This window comes from Melanaphis sacchari, unplaced genomic scaffold (assembly GCF_002803265.2).
Source record: "Melanaphis sacchari strain LSU unplaced genomic scaffold, SCAv2.0 Contig20_pilon_pilon, whole genome shotgun sequence".
In the NCBI taxonomy this organism is placed as follows: domain Eukaryota; kingdom Metazoa; phylum Arthropoda; class Insecta; order Hemiptera; family Aphididae; genus Melanaphis; species Melanaphis sacchari.
The window spans coordinates 5,600,095-5,621,608 of NW_020271042.1; the positions used below are offsets into that span (position 1 = coordinate 5,600,095).

At 25.1% G+C, this 21,514-nt stretch overlaps 1 protein-coding gene across 1 annotated transcript in view; it reads right to left on the minus strand.

Annotated features, from left to right (window-relative positions):
• Positions 1–20,878, minus strand: part of LOC112593686 — a 39,349-nt gene extending 18,471 nt beyond the window's left edge. The window contains exons 1-2 of the mRNA XM_025338192.1: positions 20,203–20,878; positions 7,889–8,007 (exon numbers count right to left, since the gene is read on the minus strand). Coding sequence (XP_025193977.1) covers positions 7,889–8,007; positions 20,203–20,409 — 326 coding nt within the window. The 5' untranslated portion in view covers positions 20,410–20,878. The remainder of the gene's footprint in view (positions 1–7,888; positions 8,008–20,202) is intronic.
• Positions 20,879–21,514: the final 636 nt, after the last annotated feature.

Here is a 21,514-nt window from a genome sequence, read left to right on the forward strand (position 1 = left end):
CTCTTCATCTCTATTTTCATCCTCTATGTCCTCAGTCCGTAGCCCTTTGTCCATTTTAATCTAACCGCACGCACCGATACGGCATCTGAGTTCTAACAAGCTTCCTTTACCCACAAAAGGACTAATCGACCATACCAAAAGTCAAGAATCAACCTCCCAATTTTCCTGTCCAAAAAAAAATGTAAAGCTGCAAGTATAATATAGTGAAATTGAAATTAAAAACTTAAAAAAAAAAATTACTGTATAAATATACCATTACATATTAAGTAAAAATAAAAACAAATAAATAAATAAATACATTCGAGTATTACATATAATATAGCTCCGTATTCCGAATTCAAAATGATTTTCTCTCCATCATTCGTTTGCAGCTCACTCGATTCTAAACGAGCAATGAATTGCCGTTTAGGGGCTTAGGATTTATTATCGAGCAACTGGTATGCAAATTGAAACTTACTGCCAAGGTCTTATCTTGTTAGATTAATACCAAGCGATCAGGTACCCACTCAAGTTGTAGATTAATTATTCATCTTATGCAACACAAACCTGCGTCGTTTACATCGAATGAGATATTACTCAAATACGATGTTTCTAGCAGGATTTATAAATAGTATAATTAAATATCCCTTATTGTTACTTTACTTCCCCTTCCTTTAATACAATGATTTTAAAACGATTGATATCATCAAGTGAGTTTCATTGTGTTATATAGGCTATAATATATACATATAATATATTATTTTATGTTTAGTGACTATATTTAAAAAACAATTTGAAGCATAAACTGTTATTAAACTGAAGCAACGTTTGCTCATAGAATGTAACTTATTTAATGTTAAGTATCATTAAATAAATATGTTTTATCTATTTATTATAAATTATAATAATATTAACTATTTAGTGCAGATGACAACCATTTTTATTTTTACAACTTTTGAACATTTTTTGTGAATTTAATATCGGTGAATATTTTTTTTATAAGGTATATGAATTATAATTGATATCACTATTAACAAAAATAAGGCAAGATGTTCCGGGCTATCATGAATCATTAAAATGATGTTATATACTTTTCTGTGCGTCGATTAAATTCTCATTTGCAGAATAAGTGGTTATTAACGTTACTATTATATGTTTATTTTAAACATGTATAGATAGTAAAAACCATAATGATGATAAACATACATTCTGATATAGTAAAAAGAATTATAAAATACATTTTTATTTTAACCAATAATTTAATATTAATAAATTATATTTCAACAAGCGCATATAATTTAGAAAATATTAAAATTTGTCTATTAATTTATTTTTGGAAATTTAAAAAAATTATAGCAATAGACACATGACCAGTGTACAACTGTTATATTATATTTAAATAGTATTTTTGGTTAACTGAAACTCAAAATAAAGCAGTTAAAATTGTCACTATTATCGCAGTGCTCCTTAAAAATCTTAAATAGTTAATTTACAGGACTAATTTATACAAATATTTTAAAAGTTAAACTATTATATTCCATTTAGCTTATTCTAATGGTTATTTTTAGTTTTATAGTTAAGACAAAAAGAAGATTGTCAACAAAACTACTAAGGAGTATAATGATTAATGAGTATATTTTATAGAAAGCATTTATGTAAACGGAAAATGCTATGATACCTACAAAATATGTGTATATTTTTGACAAAGTTTTATGTTTTTGTACAAAATTTACTAGTTATGTAGATATATTTATATACCATAAAATATCTATAGTTTTTATGTTCACATTAAATTTATTTTAATAATAGGTTGAATTAATCTTATGACCAGAAAAAAGGCCTAAAATGCTCTAAAAAGTTTCATCAAAAAAAGCAAAAGGGATTTTATGAAAATATTTAGGGATACTCAGAGGATAACAAAAATATTATTTTTCAATGCTAACTTTTGTATTAATTAATTTTTTTAGTCGTCTATCAATTTTGTTCGTTTTTAAAATAAGTATTTATTTTATACAGCGTAGTTATAATTGAATAAAAAATTAAAAAATTCAAATTTTATGTTTTGAAAATTTTATACATTACATTTATAACTTTTAAAAGTATATAGTTTGTATGATGGGAGTGACATCTATCCCTTTGGGAATAATCGGTTATATTTCGCAATTAAATAAAAACGCTTAATTGGTTATGACAAATATAACCTTACAAGTTTTAAGGGAGTCCCAGGAGAACTGTGTTGTTTACAAGTTTGTTAACAAACACCCGATGTCAGGTCGTATTTACGTTCTTGTTCATATCGGATTGGGTTTTATGGGCTCATATTCGTAAGCTTTATACCAGCCTCGTGGGAAAACTGTATTGCCAAATGTTTGCGGTTCGATTTTAATTCATCCCTCTTAGCGATCATTTTTGTCTCAGGCATAGTGAACGTATTTTTATTTTAAAATGTATTTTGTTATATACTATACTGTGTACACTTTCAATACACCAGTGGGTTTGCATACAAACTACAACACGGGAATAAATGGACAGTAAAAACATGATAATGCAATATTCGCTTTAAAAGTCCACCGGGTGTATGTACAGACAAAGCTTAAAAAACATAGCTAATGGCTATTCGGATACTTTGTTACCCCTACGTTTTCATTACCTACAGTATATTGGAAAGCACTTTCCAAATGTTACTATGGCGATTTTGTATCATGTCGTATAGATTTGTTTGATCAAATTATAAAATGTATAACACATTTCTAAAAAAAAAAAAAAAAAATTGAAAAAATGTTAACGTTTAAAAATATGTTGGAGTATTTTACATACATTTTTTCAGTAATATAAAAGTATATCTTACATATTAATATATAGTGTTAAAAATTAATTCATTGTTAATAATTGAATAAAATATAATTATAAATAAACATTTACACGTCATTTTAGCTATAATAATAAAATTATGATAAATAATAATACTAAAATATGTTATTATCTGAATTGAATAAAAAAAAAATTTACACAAAACCTTTAAACTATTAACATTAAAATAAATTGATAATGGTAATATATAGATGTCCAATTCTACTTTTAATTTTTAATTTTCATAATTGTATTTAAAATACTTAGTTCCAAATAATATTTGGATTGAATCCCACTAAATGAAACCGTAAAAATAATAAATGATGTTAATATTTACAACTGAACTGACCTATAAGTTTCACATTAAGTCTTATATTTTACTAGATTTTACTAACTGAAAACTTTTGCGAAATTATTCCAAATTCGAACTATTGATTTTTATAATATTATAGTTTGAATAATATTTCTTTATAACATAAATAATTAATATGATAATTATAAAATATTAAATAGAATTTTCAACTATAGAAAAATATCAAAACTTTAAAAAAATAATATTCTTTCAATAAAAAGTAAATGTTTATATTTATTAAGATATAATTAACTGTTTTATAAATCGCTGGTTAAAAAAATGTTTTATTGCTGATTGAATTTAAATTAATCTTTAATCTAAAACCTTTGAAATATTAATTACGTTAGTTAGTTAGTGATTTTAATTACTTAACTAAACTTTTACGTATGTCAATTAAATATAACGTTATTTTTTAACTTTTAAGATGTATACCCTAAGATACAGTTAAAATAAATGTTAAAGTCATCTTTTACCACTGTTCTAAACTTTCCCTTTAATGTAAAAACAAGAAATATGTTTTATTAAATCAATAGATACCGACATATCGACAGCTATGTTACATTATAAAAACGTAAAAAACAATTTTATTTCTAGTGAAATTGAATTTTTTATGCAGAGTTCGAATAAGGTTATTTGGTATTGATTGTTCATAGTCAGTTATTGATAAAACCATATTTCAAATGCTATAAAAACGATTTGGAAGTATATATAAATTGGTAATTCACATTTTTCAATTGATGAATTTGTTGCACTAAAAGTAACAGTTATAATTTAAAAGAAAGTTATCATTTAATCATAAAATTCCATTTCTGTGAGTTAGAATACTAATATTTGGTAAATTATATTCAATAAATAATAATCATATAAATAGTCAATTTGTTGCAAAATATTGATGATGAAGATTATTTTGAGAATTGTTCTTTATTTGAACTCTAATAATATTATTAAAATTTAATAATTTATTTTGAATAAACCTTAAAATTTAAATAAGCATATTTTTTTACTATGATTATTATTCAAGAAAAAAAAACCACAATAAAGCAACTTTTGAAATAGTATTATGTAATTTTTTAGAAAATACTTTTCAAGATAAAAAAATGCACTATAATTAGTATATCTAATATTAATTGAAAACCAAACACGTAATATATTTATTAATTACTGAAAAAATGTGAATAGCGATGGACGTACGTTATATAGATATATTTAATTCCTGTAAAATTTATAGATGTTACAAATTATATGTGAAATAGGACATATCAAAAATGATAATATAAAATAATTGCACAGCGCAAACAGAAGAGGTATTGTTTATTATGTTTTGTTATTGCCAATGTTCTGCCTCGAAAATTAAGGTATTCATGACCTTCGTGTTAAATTATTTACCTAATACAACTACTTGAGTAATCTATTTCAACAGTAAAATACCTTCTACGTGAAATTAAATTCGGCTTTTCTTATAAGTTAATTTTATAAGTATAGAAAATATTTTATAATATTTATCTCACACACGAATTACTCTTATATAGTATTATAATATATATGACATATACATTAATGTTTAATTAAATATAAATTTTTTTTAAATAAATTAAAATACATTACAGTCATAGTTATTAAGAATAATAAATTATTAAAAATCAAGCATTGTTTTCAATATTAATTTGCCAATGGCTTTATTTTTAGATTTATACATAATTATTTATACTTTAAAGTTACTACGATATCTTTTGAAACTTATTATTATTTCAAAACTTCAGACTAGTTATCATAAAATTTATTATATAACATTAAAACTCTAAAGTCTAAACCATAATAAATATTATAAATTATTATTCAATTATTAAAAATCTTTTATACAAAAATATCCAACCTTAAATAGGTTTTTATTAAAAAAAAAAAGTAATAGCAATATTTTATAAATAATTTAGTTTTGTAAAATTAGATTATGGTTTGCCAACTAATAAAAAATCACAAAAGTCATTCTGCTAAATAGCAGGTTTTAAGATAACCATTGACCACACATTAAATAGGTCACTGTAATGGATAAACTTAGTTTTAATTAATTAATAAATCTAAAATATGAAAAACAATAAGTGCTTATTTGAGGAATTGTGTCATTTTCTATTTCTAAAGATATTTTATATTCTATTTATATTTGGTAGTTATAGCAATCTACATACTATTAGTAATTCTATTAATTTAATGATATATTAAACTTATTTTTTCAAAAAAAAAAAAAAAATATATATTATATTAAACTATTAATCATTAATAAATTATAGTATTTTTATCGCGTATCCTAGGTACCACAGTATGAACACATTTTGTAGTATAATTAGTTCAAAATTAGTCTAAATAATTTTTAAATTTCATTATGCGTATAAAATAATAATATACATAATTTTGAAAAGTACTACGAATAATATTTTCTTATTTAGGACATATTAATAACTAACTGTGTATACTATACTTGTCATTGAATAAACAATATTTTAATTTAATTTGAGGTTGATAAGTATTATATACATAAATAAAATATTTTATAAATATTATATAATATATATATATATATATATCTGTATTTATAATCCAATGAATATTATAACTTTAAGAATACCCGTGCCCAATAATATTTTTACAGACACTTCTCAATTGTTTTTTTTTAATATTGAAATAAATAGATTTTATTGAGTTAATAATAGTAAAAATATACGAACTGAGTATAAAAACTTGGTTTTAAATCTGATTATGTAAATGTAAGTTTCAGAATTCCATAATGTGTTACATATTTTATTAAAATGTTTCTTAGTAGTTGTTAACTTCGTAGTTACAAACTTTTAATTTTACTGTTTTTCTTTTTTTTTTTTTTTTTTATCAACTTTTTGTAATTATAACATAACTTTTTGAAAATATTTACTTTAGTGTATACTTAATATAATTTTTAATCCAAACTTTATTGAATTTCGAAACGAAACTTTAAGCACTTCTATTTCTCCTAAAACTGTTATTTCTATAGTAAGGAAATATAAAAAAATCAAATGTAGTACTTATTACCTCATAAAATGAAAATACCTATACATATATATTCAAATTAATAATAGTAGTTCTAAGTATGAACATAGTGAGACCAACTTGCATTTCTTTACAAATCATTGACATCAAGGTTTAAGTTAGTCTCTTTCAAATTTTTAATTTCCGATATTCAAAGAAATTAATGTAGATAAAATCGAAATAATTCAAAAAATAAATACATATTGACATGATTGAAAACCCAACAGCAAATGTTCAAATCAAAATTATTTAATTAAATATAAAATTTGATTAATTATTTGACTTAATAAATGGAAATAAATCTAATCAAATAACTTATTATAATATCAGTTCTATTTTATTTTACATTTGTTTTTTCATCTCAAATGATTGAAATTTGAATTTTCTCGCCGAACAAAGCACGTCAAGCATATAAATATTATGCTGAATATATTCATGGCGTTATTCTACTGGACATTTATTTTAAGCTCTATAAATACGTAAGCTTCATAATGTTATAATATTACCTTGTGATATATATTATATATATATACATTTAAGAGTATATCAATATAATGAGTTATAACGTGGTAAGTATACGAATATGGTTTTAAAATAAAAATCTGCGATGTGTAAAATTAGGTATTAGTATGAAATTTGAGTTTAGGTGTACGATGGTGATGAAAGAAAAAGAAGAACCCATCTATTCTTCGGCGCGCCTGTTCGACTTTACAAAATGCCGTTTGGAATACTAAACGACCTTTGTAGAGGATAACACCTTAAATTGCATTACGTTAGACAAATAATACACCGGAGTCATCTTGTTAAAGAAACTCTATACTACAAATCGGATTAAATTTTTCGGTTTATTATATTTTTTTGTTTGTTGATCAAAAGTTATGCATTTCGAATTGAAAATAAAATACGATACTACCAAATGAAAATTAAGGCCCATGCATAATTTTGATGGTTCATTAAACGCACGACCGACTAAATATACACGCCATACAAACTATAGTATTTACTATATTTTACTATATTATGTACATTGTGCACTATATTACTATATTAAAATATAGTATATTAGTGACTGATAAAAAAAGTAGTGAACGGTTTTTTATCAATTCAAATTATGTACAATGTGCTCATACTAATATGTGCTAGTATGTACACGATAATTAAAAATTAATTATTTCATAAAAAGTAAAATGTATAATTTGTGAGGTATGATTTATAAGGTATTACATTTATTTTTTTAATTAAGTATATCTACTTTTATTTAGAAACTTCAACAATTAAATTTTCTTGGATGTCAAAAATAAGCGCTTTGTGTTAATTTAATTAAATATAGTATTTCAGCTATTAAAATTCGGAGATGATATTAATGGGTTGCTTCCTCACTCAAGTAATCATATTTATCGTAATGTGATAAATGATAATTGCTTATATTTAAATTTAATCATAAAATTAAATATTTTAACTTTCTATAGATGTTTTAAAAATGCATATAATATAATAAATAAAATTAGAATGACTTTTTACCTTCATAACGATTTAAGCACAATATGTTATCTACTTGTATAAATAGTGACTGATATTATAATATGCTTTATTCGAACACAAAATAATTATATATATATATATATATATCATCATACAATGAAATATTCTTACTTTCTAGTGCCTGTTACTTCTACTACTTTACATTTGCTTCGATTCCACCAAGTTGGCGTGAGGGTCCAGTAGCTCGAAACTGCACTCCGTGCCCATCCTTCTTCTGGATAAAGAAGAACCTATACAATTTAAAATATTTATTAGTAAATTAAATAAATATTTTTAATGAAAACTTATAGATTTAATTGTTATTATCTATGTTTAGGTATTTTTCGGAAAACAGAAAATATTCATCTCCACACATTCTTATACGTATAATATATGAAATCTCTAAAACGAAACTTTTTGGAATTAAATTTAGAAAATTTGGATCATATTTACATTTATTCATTAAAATTTTACATTATTTTTAACATTTTTATCTATACGATTAAAGTCAATAGAAAGATTATAAATTATAATATTTATATCTTAAAGTAGAATTTATATTGTAATAACTAAAATTTGGTGATCTACAACAGTGTCTAAATAAAATATTCATTATATTAAAAATTAATGGTGTTTAAAAGATAGAAATGGGGAACGTAGATAACCGCACTGTTGTACGTAAGAGTCGAGTATACCTCACCATTGAGCAGAGACTGTAATAGATGACATATTAAATTTGAATTTGATGATAAATCATTTTATATGATGAAAAATCATTATGAGTAAAGATAAACCAACTTTTTGATAACCAAAGGTGAGAATAGAACCTCATATTTTGTATAAAGGTATGAATGTATTAATTTTACTACGATGCGTTTTATTTTTTGTATCTGAAATATAACTAGTTCAAACAATTATCTGGTCGTCTACTTCGATAAAGATATTTAGTATAAAATTGAATATGGTTGGTCCTTTTGGGAGATTAAAATTTAAAATTGTCAGTTCTTTTTAAAATAATTGAACGCGGAAAAAAATGAACATCAGCTGATACAATTTTAATTTAATTATTAAAATAATTGTTTAGTTTTCCTAAGTAGGAAAAAGTTAGATCAACGTTTGATTTTTTTTTTTTTAATTGTTTTTCTATTAATGTCGATAAAAGTTTTTGCTTAATCAAAAAGCTTTTATTATGTCCCTTATAAATACCTAACATAATAATTAAGTATTCACAGAGATTTTTTATGAGTTTTTGAAGATTTAATGCTGATAAATTTATTTGGTAAATACTAAATATTATAAACTATTACAATAATATAGTAAATACAATGTGTTTCAAAAATAACTTAATCAACCTACCATAATAGTTATATAAAAAAAGTAACATGTTGTGAAATAAACTTAATATAATATAAGCTGACAAGACTGAATGAATTCAGTTTTCGTTCGAAATTGATTTTCGTATATGATGAATTATCATTGAGTTGAAATGTAACACATATTATATTACAGTGATTTATTCAATGACTAGAAATAATTACAGTGGTTACCTACTTTTTACTTGTTTTATTTTATTTTTATTTAAAGTTATTACTTAAAATCTATAAGCTTGATTTTGTAACAACTTATAAAAATATACCCATTTCTAATATACCATTTAAATATATTATCAACCTTAATGATTCATACACAAACATAAAACAAAACAAAAAATACAAAGTATTTGTTGATTAACATTTTGTATGTACTCATATGATTTAAATTTTTTCATTTATTTAGTTTAATTTTAAATAATATTCACAGTTGGTAAAGTAATTATCTTTCGTATTTAATTATATATTATAAAATCCATTTAAAGTTATACAAATAAAAGGAAACTGATAGTAAATAATTTATCCTGTGAATGTAAAAATAAGAATAAAAAATCATTAAAAACAGTGTCAATACGTATTACGTAATATTGTGAGTCACCTATCTATTACACCTAAAATTGTCAAAAGTCGAAGACATTACTTTGAAAAGTCGTATTTTGCCATCGCTATTTATCTTGATTTAGGAAACTATAAAGTGGTAGACCTAGATTTCTTGTATAGAATTCGTAGAAAATTGCTTTAAAACATCGTTGGCAGTACAAATTTATATATATTAGAGCAAAGGGGGATCAAACGACATTTACATTAGGCCTAAAAAAACTTTCGCAGTTCGTTTAAAAAGTTTGTTATTTCCCGGTTGGATCGAACGGTTACTTCCAATGGAGATTTATACGAAAAAGAATCGTTTTATCTCCGCAATGACTACTAAATCGTACTATGCATAAGAAAAACGTAGACGTGATATTGCGATATTTGAGATGTACAATACAAACTTAAGAATAATAAACATGAGATAACCTGAGTATAAAAAATAAGTAATAACGAAATAAATAATAATACTATGGGGAAAATATAATACAAAATTGGAGTTTCCGCCGGAACTGGCTGATTTGCAATTAGGAATGTGAAAGGAAATAATGTTATGCACGGTACGGTCCTGAGGCGATATTACTAGATGTAGCATTCATCGTCGACCGCGACGGAGATGGAAATCTTTTCCACCCGATTTGTTCCAACTTGAAATTATCAAATATCCGATTTATCCTGAGGTTTGCGGCTTCAATGTATAAGGGTAAAAATAATAATAAAGGTAAAAAAAAACTCTTGAACATATATTTTATCATGTTCCATCTCGCACTATCGTTACATATATACAAATATAATTTATAACATGTATGACAGTTTAACATATTCTAATCATAAATTTAACCAATTAAAAAAAAAAAATTAGACTGTTTTCGACCCATTAAAGTATAAAAAAAGATTACGACAAAAATCATTGGAAAATTACACTAAGTGTACTAATGACAACGTAGTACGTACAATGTATTAGAAGCTTAACTATAGTTCATATTATAGTCTGGGAAATTCAAATAGATTTTAAAGTCAAGATTTTTATGTTTTGTAACTGCGATTTGTATTAGCGTACAATTAGTTAATATTTAAACTATTTAATTTATTAAGACAAAATAATTTATAACTCTTCACAATTCATACTACATTTTAAATAACAGAATATTAAAAATTAATAAAAAAAAAAAATATGCGTGAAAATATGTGTATCGTATTAAACATTTTATTATGATTTAAAATACTTATGAAATTGCATTTACCTTAAATTGACAAAATATAACATTTTTTCGCTTTATAATTTTTCATTACAATTTATTAAAGTTGTTTTTTTGTTTTTTCGTGTCTAAATATACATTAATAAAACAATTCATCATACATATTAAAAAACCTTTACTTTTCAAAGTGCATATAAAACAGTACATGCGAATAATAGATATATTGGTTTCTTAATTTAATATTAAGGTGGGCGTTAATTCAAGTAAATGTTGATTTAATCCTGATTTATGAATTCTAGAAAAAACTTTATTTTACCTCAAAACAACTAAAAGTAAATAAAAAATATTCAGAAAAATAACATTTATAAATCTAGCAAACTAAAACAATATTGTATTATTTTCATTTTCACTCTTACTGAGGTATTTAAATCCAAAAACTTCTACTATCTATAATAATTAATACTCTATTCTGCTGTATAAATACTAAATACCTATATAAATAAAGATTTAAACAGAGATTGTGAAATTTTTTCAAATAAATATTAATAATTACAGTTATTTTTAATATTATATAGTTTAAGTTAAATTGTATTTAAAATAGGAAAGATATAAAAAAATATACACAGTATTCAATTTTGCGAATATATTCATAGAAAATATATAAAACACAATTTTCAATAAAACATAAATTACATAATCGATGACTAAAAATCGCACAGTTAATGTGTTGAATAATTAAAAGATGATAGAAAGTTAAATAAATAAGTTAAGCATAAGAAGATATTATCTTCATAATAATATTAATGAAATATACATAGGTAACCAAAAGAGAATAACTTTTTTCTTATTTTTATTATATTTAATGCCTTCAATTGTATTTTGAAAGTAAAAAAATTATTTTGTAATTACTGCATATAATTAAGATTCTGTTAAAATTTATAACTGATGAGACATTCGTATAAAAATGAAAATAACCAATTGGATTTATATAAATATATTTTTTTCTTATCTAGAGCAATTATGTAAATATGCAGCACTATACTGAATTCTGAATTTTAATAGTGGTTTTTAAATTGCATTAATATTTGCAATTCCCTTTTATGTAAAAAATTAATTTTTGGACACAACGGTTTTATAAAACCTTTTAAAAATGTTCACACTGCAATAAAACTGTAGAAATTTTATATTACTTAACATTGAATATTTTAATATTTTAAATTGTTTATCAACTGGATGTTAGTTATTTTAAGGTTATTTTTAATATATTTAAATTGCAGCAGTGAACACATCATGTGTTATGTAATGTTCACTATCAGTTTTTTTAACTCATATTTTATTTAGGTACAATTTTTGATTTATGGAATTCGCATTAAAAATGTTGGTAATAGATTTATTATTAACCGTACAATCGTATATATCATGAATTATATTCAATTAATTTAGAAATTTATAACCAAAAATTACAAACATATTTTTAATAAGCTGAAATTTATTTAAAACTGTTCTATCAATGATTTTTTTCTTTCTTATTATTTATAATAGGTAATTTAAATAATTTTCAATTTGAGTTAAATGAAACAAACAAGTAACAATGTATTACGTTTATATTTTTCCATTTAAATTACTAAAATCTTCGTTTATTTAAAAACTTTAGCTAAAATTAAGCTATTATTGCATACATTTAAATGCTTATCTATTTAATCTATATAAATTTAATATATATATATTGTTTAATACTACAGTATTATATATAGTTACTAAAACTAAAATTTTAACAACATTTTTTTTTTTTACTACCTACACAATAATTGTCATTATTGCTCCCAAATAAAACAAAATATAGGTAAATCGGGGACTATACTATGATAGTACCCCGCTTAAAATATGTGTAACTATATTATTTTATACTTGCATACAAAATAACTGTTGTAATCTACAAGTTATTTCCAAATTAATTAAATATGAATATTGTTTGTGATCTGCGCTGTCACTATGCAAGCGTTTGTTTATGTATCAATTTCAATAGTTACAATACTCACAATAGTCTTATATTTAAGTATATAATTTCGAAGATGAATATGACACTCACTTGTGAATTTTTTTTACAAGTCTTCGTGCAAAAATTTAAAAACTAATATAATATACGAGTATTATAAAAAACAAATAACAAATAGAAAATATATTATCGTGACAATTTAAATAAGTATATTTTTTTTATTGTCATTTATACCTATATTAGAATATGTAATTTTAATCAGCCCTAGTTGGCTAAAACCAAAGTTTTGTTCGTCATCGACAAAAAAAAAAATAATAAAATCTTAAGTATATAACTAGAGTCATAATAGCAATTATTTTGCGACAATTGAGAAAGCTCCGAAAGGTATTTGTCATGGAGCACAAACACATATAAGATATAAGCCATTTAAAAACATATTTTTGACGGGGAATTCCAGATGAGTACAACAACTTTTGCACGTGCGATTTGTCATTGTCACGGATTATATGGCTAGCGTGCTGGTGCTCTTGTAGAATATGAACTCTTTGGTATAAATTACTTTTACTTGCTCAAAGTGTCGCCTTTGAAATGGAATTATTTATGATGTAATATATAAAATACCGGCATTCGTACTAGCGTGTTGTTATCATTATCATCATTATCATCATCATCATCTTCATCATGATTGTTATTATTATTATCAACATTAAAATTATCATTATGACTATTGCGATGACATTATCATTAGTAACGAGACAGCTCTGATTCGCGTGTGTTACTGAAATTAAATCTCAACTTAAGCCTGAATAGTAATTCCAATTCCCAGAGCTAAAATAAAATTGGTTCACGAGATACACAGATAATATGCATTATTATAACAAAAAACGTTTGTGCTTTTCGTTATATGGTTTGTGATAAAGAAAAAGGCAATTAACACAATAGTCGCCAGTTATACACAAAATTTGACTGGTGAAGATTGGAATACTTTCAAAGGGAGGTTGAACCCCAAACGATATTATTTAAGCTATTGCATGCACAATGCATAAAATAATAATAATATTATTATTATTATTATCCTTAACATTTTCATTCGTTGCGTATACTGAAGTCTACTTTTTCAATGTCAGACTTTTGAAACTGATTGATGGTTATATGAATTTACTATCTACTTTTTTTAAAAAAAATATTGATATTCTTTCTAAGCCATACGAAATTAATTTTTATTTAGGTTTATACATACATCAAATATTTTAATTTTATGTAGGTACCAATAACGATAACAAAATATAATGCTAATTATCGTCTAGATATTTTGATTATATACATTAAGTCCAACGTTAAACAAAAAACAAATTTAAATTAAGTTTAATTGTAATTATAAATAACAAAACTCAAATGATGAAAATATTATTTATTACTATACTATGTATTATCAGATAATTTAAGTAATACAATCGTAGATATTGGAATTATTAAATTAAAACTTACTTATTATAGTTTCTATTACTACTAGAAACTCAGTTTTTTTTTAAATAATATAGTCAAAAATATTTTATTTTATGGAATTTCTACATGTTATAAATAATATTTTATTAAGTTATTTTCATTTTATATTTTTATATTTTAGTAAACTCTAGCACCTAATATTCAGATATCTATAATTGTAACATCATAATATAATTGAAAAAAAAAATAAAAATATAACTCAAAATGTTTCACATTTTTCAATAAAATAAAATACAATAAAGTCTCCAAATTTAAATACACTAATAAATGACTACAAGTAATGAATATTTATATATATATATATTAACATAAAAATTTCAGGTAAATAAATATTATTCGTTTATTTTTTACTTTACAAAACGATAAAATAGATGTTAAACGATTAATAAAATATATATATATATATATTACATTTTATTAATAGTCAAAACTTGATTATTATTATTCTTAACTCTTAGCCCTTTAAACTTAACTTAACTCTTTAAATAAAATTTAAAAAAAAAAACTTTACATTGTTGTAGAATTTAAGTATAAACACGTATAAAATATTATAATAATTGATTTTTAATTATATATTTTTTCTCGTTTACGTTTTATTTTGGATACTTCCCCCCTCCAAAAAAAAAAAAAAAATTAAAACTGTAATACACATTCAATTGTTATACACATTCAATATCACAAAATATTACCCAAAAGTATATTGTAGATACCTAACAAATGCAAGTTTTTCAATACACGAATTTGAATATATTGAATGGGAAATGAAATCCCATTGATATATTTTTGAAGATTTCTCTTTAAAATTAATTAGTAGATATTTTTATTTTTTTAAATATGAAATGATATTGAAATAGTTAATTTAAAATATATAAATAATTGTGCATTTCACAGAAGTTATAAATATTTTTTTAATGTTCTAATTTTTATTTGTCCTTTCTATTTAATCTATAACTAATAAAACAACAAAAAATACTCTTTTATAAAACTTTTTTTTTTATTATCTAGTAACCTATTTATTTATTTATTTGATTATGTGTCAATTATTCATATTAAATCATAAATTACAAATATACAAGTTAAAAATATTAAAAACTTATTCAATAATTTTGTATTTAAATAATTTGAACTTTTGTATCTGTATTCTTCAAATTTAATAAATCGAAAACCAAACTTTAATATAGACTACAAATTTATAACACCCTTAAAACATTGACATTCGAATTTCGAATGTACCTATATAATAGAAAAACTAATCGAAAACTACTTGCTATTACTAGGAGGTACTTGAATAAAAGCAATTTTTGATTTCAATGGTCTCCTTCAATTTGAATTAGTTTTCCTATTTACGACCTAAAACCACTAGGGATAACGACAGATAGAAAATTCTCAAAACATTTTTTTTACCTCTTACATTATTTTTAAACGTTACCAATATATTTTTTATATATAAAAAAAAAAGTGACTGGTCAGGTGAATAAAAACTCTAGAGACTTTTCAGCGGTCTCTGTATATAATTGAAAATGTCACCCACGAAACACCGTTATCATTTGTCGCATACATTTGTTCACACACACTAGGGAATTTCAAAGAAGCATGTCTTATACATGGCGAAACAGTAACATTTGTGGTCATGTTTAAATTATAATACGACGAGATAATTAAAGTAATAATTTTAACTGAGGTTATAAGGTCTTGTAATGAGATTGCAGTATTACAGGATTCTTTTTATAGTTATTTTTAAATAATCTAAAGTCAAGTTATAATCAATATATTACATTTAAAATCATGAAAATCTTTTAAAAATTTTATTTTACTATTTTTTTTAGATGGTCATTAAATTGTAATAGTTTTTTTATTCAGCTACGTCTAATAAACATTTAAATATTTTTAATTTCAACTATCTTTCTGACTATAATAATATTTATACAAATAATTTATGAATATATTTGGGTAATTACTAATAAACTGTAAATTTTACTGTTTGTTTATTAGTTGAAAACTAATACAATCGAAACTTTTAAGAAATTAGAAAATATTTTCTCTTCAAAGGATTTACTCATATAGTAAAATTGTCAATTGTTAGTTAGAGTGCTACTTGAAACTTTTAAAGCATGAATAAATGATTACAGACAAATCTAACTACTTGAAAAACAAAAAAACTCACATTTTTTGTACCTTATTTTACCCAATATCTAAAAAAACAACGACACAACTTAGTGTAACAAATACATTTCTCACACTTCACCGACTATCTAAAATATCGACCGCTTAAATTTCACAAACGATCATTTAATTATTTTGAAATGATGTGATGGGGTATTTTCTTTTGCCCGTACTCTATACGCAAATAATTTTGGATCGTAGAAAATTTTATGCAAATCTAATTTAACGTTGTAGCAAAGTAGCAAAGTAATGAACGATACTACATGCATGGTAGTGCGTCATCCATGTACTATATGTTTATACATTATTATATAGGGTTACTAAAATATATGTAACATTCTCTCAGCGGATCTTTTAAACAAAATCCTACCAACGGTGCATAAATATGTGCCATGGATAACAGTATCGCGACACCGATGAATAGGGGAACGGGCTATCGACCCCTAAGGCCTATCGAGGGTGTTTTTTTTTCTAACACGTTTTGCTTTTTACGTCTCGTTCATCATGCCCTCGGGTGTGTGTGTAGCAATTTTGGAGGGTATTGGATCTATTACTGCATAAGGAACAATATACAGTGACAATGCACGAAGGATATCACATGTCCAATTTCTGTGTGTGGAAAGTAAAAAAAAGAGTTGGCACGTATGTAACAGTAGGAAAATAGTGACTAAGAAATGGTTTTTCGTTTGTGCTGATCATGCATTGCATCCGTAAAGTCTTATTCACTATCTAATATATCTACATATATTTTTAAAAATTTTACAACGTTTTTAAAAATTTATACGTATTTCTTTAGCAGTGATGATCAACACGATCACCTTGATCGAGACAACGATAGCCAATAGAATATAATTTTATTTTGTAAATGAGTACATTAGAGAATACATAGGATATTTTTTCAGATTATAACTGCAAAAGAAATTGCGAAATGATAATAAAACGGATATTTATTTAGTAATGGAAAATGTGCTCACGGAAAAGCACAAAAATAGACGTACAAATAGTTTTGAATTAAAAATAAGCTAGATAATAGAATATTTAGGATAAGTAGGACTTAAATATTTACACGAAAAATGTGTTTATGGCATTTTTATTTTACTTTTCGCTGCTATTTTCAATATTAAACAAAACGTCTGAGACGAAAACAAGTCTTCTTTAAACAAACAATTAATTAGTTTTATTAATTAAAATAATTTCTGCGAATGGTTTAAAAGTTGTATTAGATTTGTTTGTTTATTATTTTTATTTTTAACTAAAACGAACAATTTTTCTTTCAGTTTCGGGTATACTAAAAATAAGAAGAAAATGAATCTATATATCATGTTTCTTTCTAACAACAATAATAAGGAGAGAAAAAAGTCAATAACTGAGATACCATCTAGGAAAACCATATTATATAACACGAAAATGATATATTTATTAACCATTATATTGTTATTTTATACACACAATCACACAATATTATTATTAATCTCATACTACTAAAGAATATCATATAAAACGTAAAATTTCTAAAATTTCTATATTACCGATAAAATTAAAATATATTTAATTTTCATATATTTTTATATATATATATATATAAATGTATTTTCAACTAAATTAAATCATAATAATTATATATGCATGATAATTTATCATACAACTACTCATTTGTTAAGCAAACTTGTATAATTAAATAAATTAAGAAATAATATATAATGTTATGTATACAAGTTTTTAATATTAAATAACATGTAAATGACGTTAACACTGAAGTTTATTTTAAGTGATAATTTTTTGAGTAAGTTATGTATTATTTTTCTTTCATGTTACCCTATTATAACATAATATTCTTCAAGAGGATCTTTACCGAGTCATTCATGCTTAAGTGAATATTTAAAAACAGAAAAAAAATATGTGACTTTGGCAAATCAATTTTAAATCTATGAAAACTAAATTGTTATTTATCGATTTTATTTTTTATTTTTTAAGAAATATATCATGGAAATTTTGACGTAAATTGAAGGCTATATTTAACAAATAATTCATACCTAAAAATTATTTTAAAACAATTCTATAATATTTTATTATATTCTTATTTATGCATGAAACCAACGCTTTAATCAATAATTTAGGGAAAAACAAATAATATTATTTTTTTTAGATTTGAAAACTGTTTTACCATGATGTATTTTTGACAGTTTAACTAAAAAATCGTCGGATTCACACACTACATTTACCTAAAGCCACATAAAATATATATGTTTATATTTATAAGTTTTAACTATCAAAATGACAAGGGTCGAAAACCCTGAGATATTCATTTATTTTTTAAATATATACCGTTAAAACATTTTCGTGATCAAGTAGGATTATGTAAAAAGTAAAACGCAAAACCATATTTTCATAAAATTCCACAAACCTTGGTCCTGTGTATATTTAAACTAAATATTTTTTTTATATATTTTTTCAATCATTAGTTATGAATTCAATGAAGATAAATTAAATAATACATACTTCAAACAAGTCAAATACATAACATAGATATATTTATCAGTAAATAATATAGAGCTTTAGTAGATATTTTATATTATGAGTGAATTTAACAGAACTATAAGTTAATATTTTTGGGGATGAGAAAAAGCTCAAAAAGTTTTTCTTCATAGAAAAACTGAATACATAGATAGTTTTTAATATAATGTTCTCACAATAAAAAAACCTTTTAATCTATAGCAAACCAATTTTTCAGTAAGTCGTTATTCACTCATAAGTGTAATTTATATGCAACAAATATTATTAACAGTTGAAAAAATTTTTGAAATAGGCATCTATTATCACAATGCTACAGTTATCTAAAACTCAGTAAAACCAAATCATTACAGATTCTTTAAGACTTCGAATAGAACAAAATAATTGAGCTAATGTGTCCATAACAATGTGATTTATATTCTAATAAATGTATCCTTTTTATGGTTATGATAAAACTTGAAAGTAATTTTGAACGATGAATGGTAAAAACCAGCTTTCATACGATGACGAACAAACATACAACATAAAAGTTTTGGTAAAATATTTACAGTAATTATTCAAAAACAAAAAATCAGAGAAAATTAACTGTTCGAATCGTTATTTGCATTAGTTGAACCTATATTTTATCCCACTAACCTATCATATATTTTTGTGTGATACCTGTTATTTTTTTTTTGATTGAAATGGTACATAGCCACAAAAAATGTGTTATTGTTATTATTTATTCTATCATGTTGTTTACGAAATAATATATAATAATCATATTAATAACAAAGTGTATCTATTTTATTGAGTTCATGAGTACGATGTATTAAATGTTTTTAGTTATGCAGTTCTGTGGTTAAATATGTATATATCATTATAATAACATCGCGTAATCTATTCATGAAACTTAAAGCTTATCATAATTCCTCGATGATGAAAAAATAATTTCGAAATTCGATCTATGATAATAATATTATCATTACACGCGTAAATAGCTTATTTTTACGGTCAGTTCAGCAGCAAACGTCACAAGTACAACGACAACACGTGCACGCGACCGTAGGGCATAATGCAATAAATGATAATTTATTCACTTATTCTACAAACTATGAAAAACATTTGACTTACTTTGTTCGGATATCCGTTGAACCGCATGATTTTCCTGCAAGACTTGCCACGATTTTGCCGGTAGAACGCCTGCACCGAACCGCCCGGGCTGTCGCCCAGATGCTGTTCTGGCGACGACGCTTTCGCCTTTGACGGTTTATTTTTGCGTCTCGCGCCCGGAAAACACCCGAAAACGGTGGTTCCGCAACATTCGTCAGCGTCCTTCATGTCCAGACGTAGTATAAGCGGCCGCGCCGCGGTCTCGCCTGTATGAGAATACTCCAAAATTTAATTTTTGAAAAACAACAATATTCGAAAAATGAATCGAAAACCGGGAACAACAGTGTGGTTGCCGTCTATCGCCCCGCTGCCTCAAGTGACTACGGTCAATTACGATGACAACGAAAATACGAGTGAAGTCCAGTGCAACGGGAACATTACAATATTTAACGTTGTATTAAAACAATTATTCAATGTTACAATACGTCGTCGCGTTATTCAGCGGCGCTCACGCTAATGCGCGGCGTACCCTACGACGGAGGAGCTGGCCGGGGCACGATCGTTGGCCACCGTGGTAGCTAGTATTGTGCCGACTACGACTGTCGAGAAACGCGATTTTCCGACGACGCCGCCGGACTCTCGGCGGGATGATGAGCTTTTCCGCGGTCGGGCCGTCGCGCGTACTGCTTGGTACGGAGCAGAGAGCACACGGTCGGCGGCGCATCGCACCGACGCGTTGCCAAGGGCGACCCGCGCACGCCGCGGACGAAACCCTCACACCCGCCCGCCGGCCCGTCGACAACCCGCTGATGCTGCACCCACATGCACGACCCATCCGTTGCAAAGCGTGGGGTGGCGGGTTGGCATAGAACGTTATACGTTCGGCGGCACGGTCGACGGCGAGGAGCGGCGCTGCGTCGGCGGAGGAGAAACTCGAATTAAGCCGTTTCAGTTCGCCACGGCGGCACCATCGTTAACGCGCCTCGGCGGATCACGGCACGAGAGCGACTTGTGCCGTTTATACGATTTACATATCGTAAGTAGGCACCTATACGAATGACACGATAATTATTGTTTAGTTGTTGTTGGCACTACGACGATTCTATTTTTTGGATGTATGCGCTTTTCGCGGTGTCTATTACAATCGCCTGCAAAAGCGTGTGCGCCTCTTATGTATTATATAAATTATATTTAATATTTTTAAAAGTATAATATAATTACTCAAGCCACTACATCTATTTCGAATCATCCGCTGAGCCTGTGACCCTCTTACGTTATCTGTTCTTTTTAAGTAGACTATAATATTATGCCTAATGGTTATATACATATTACA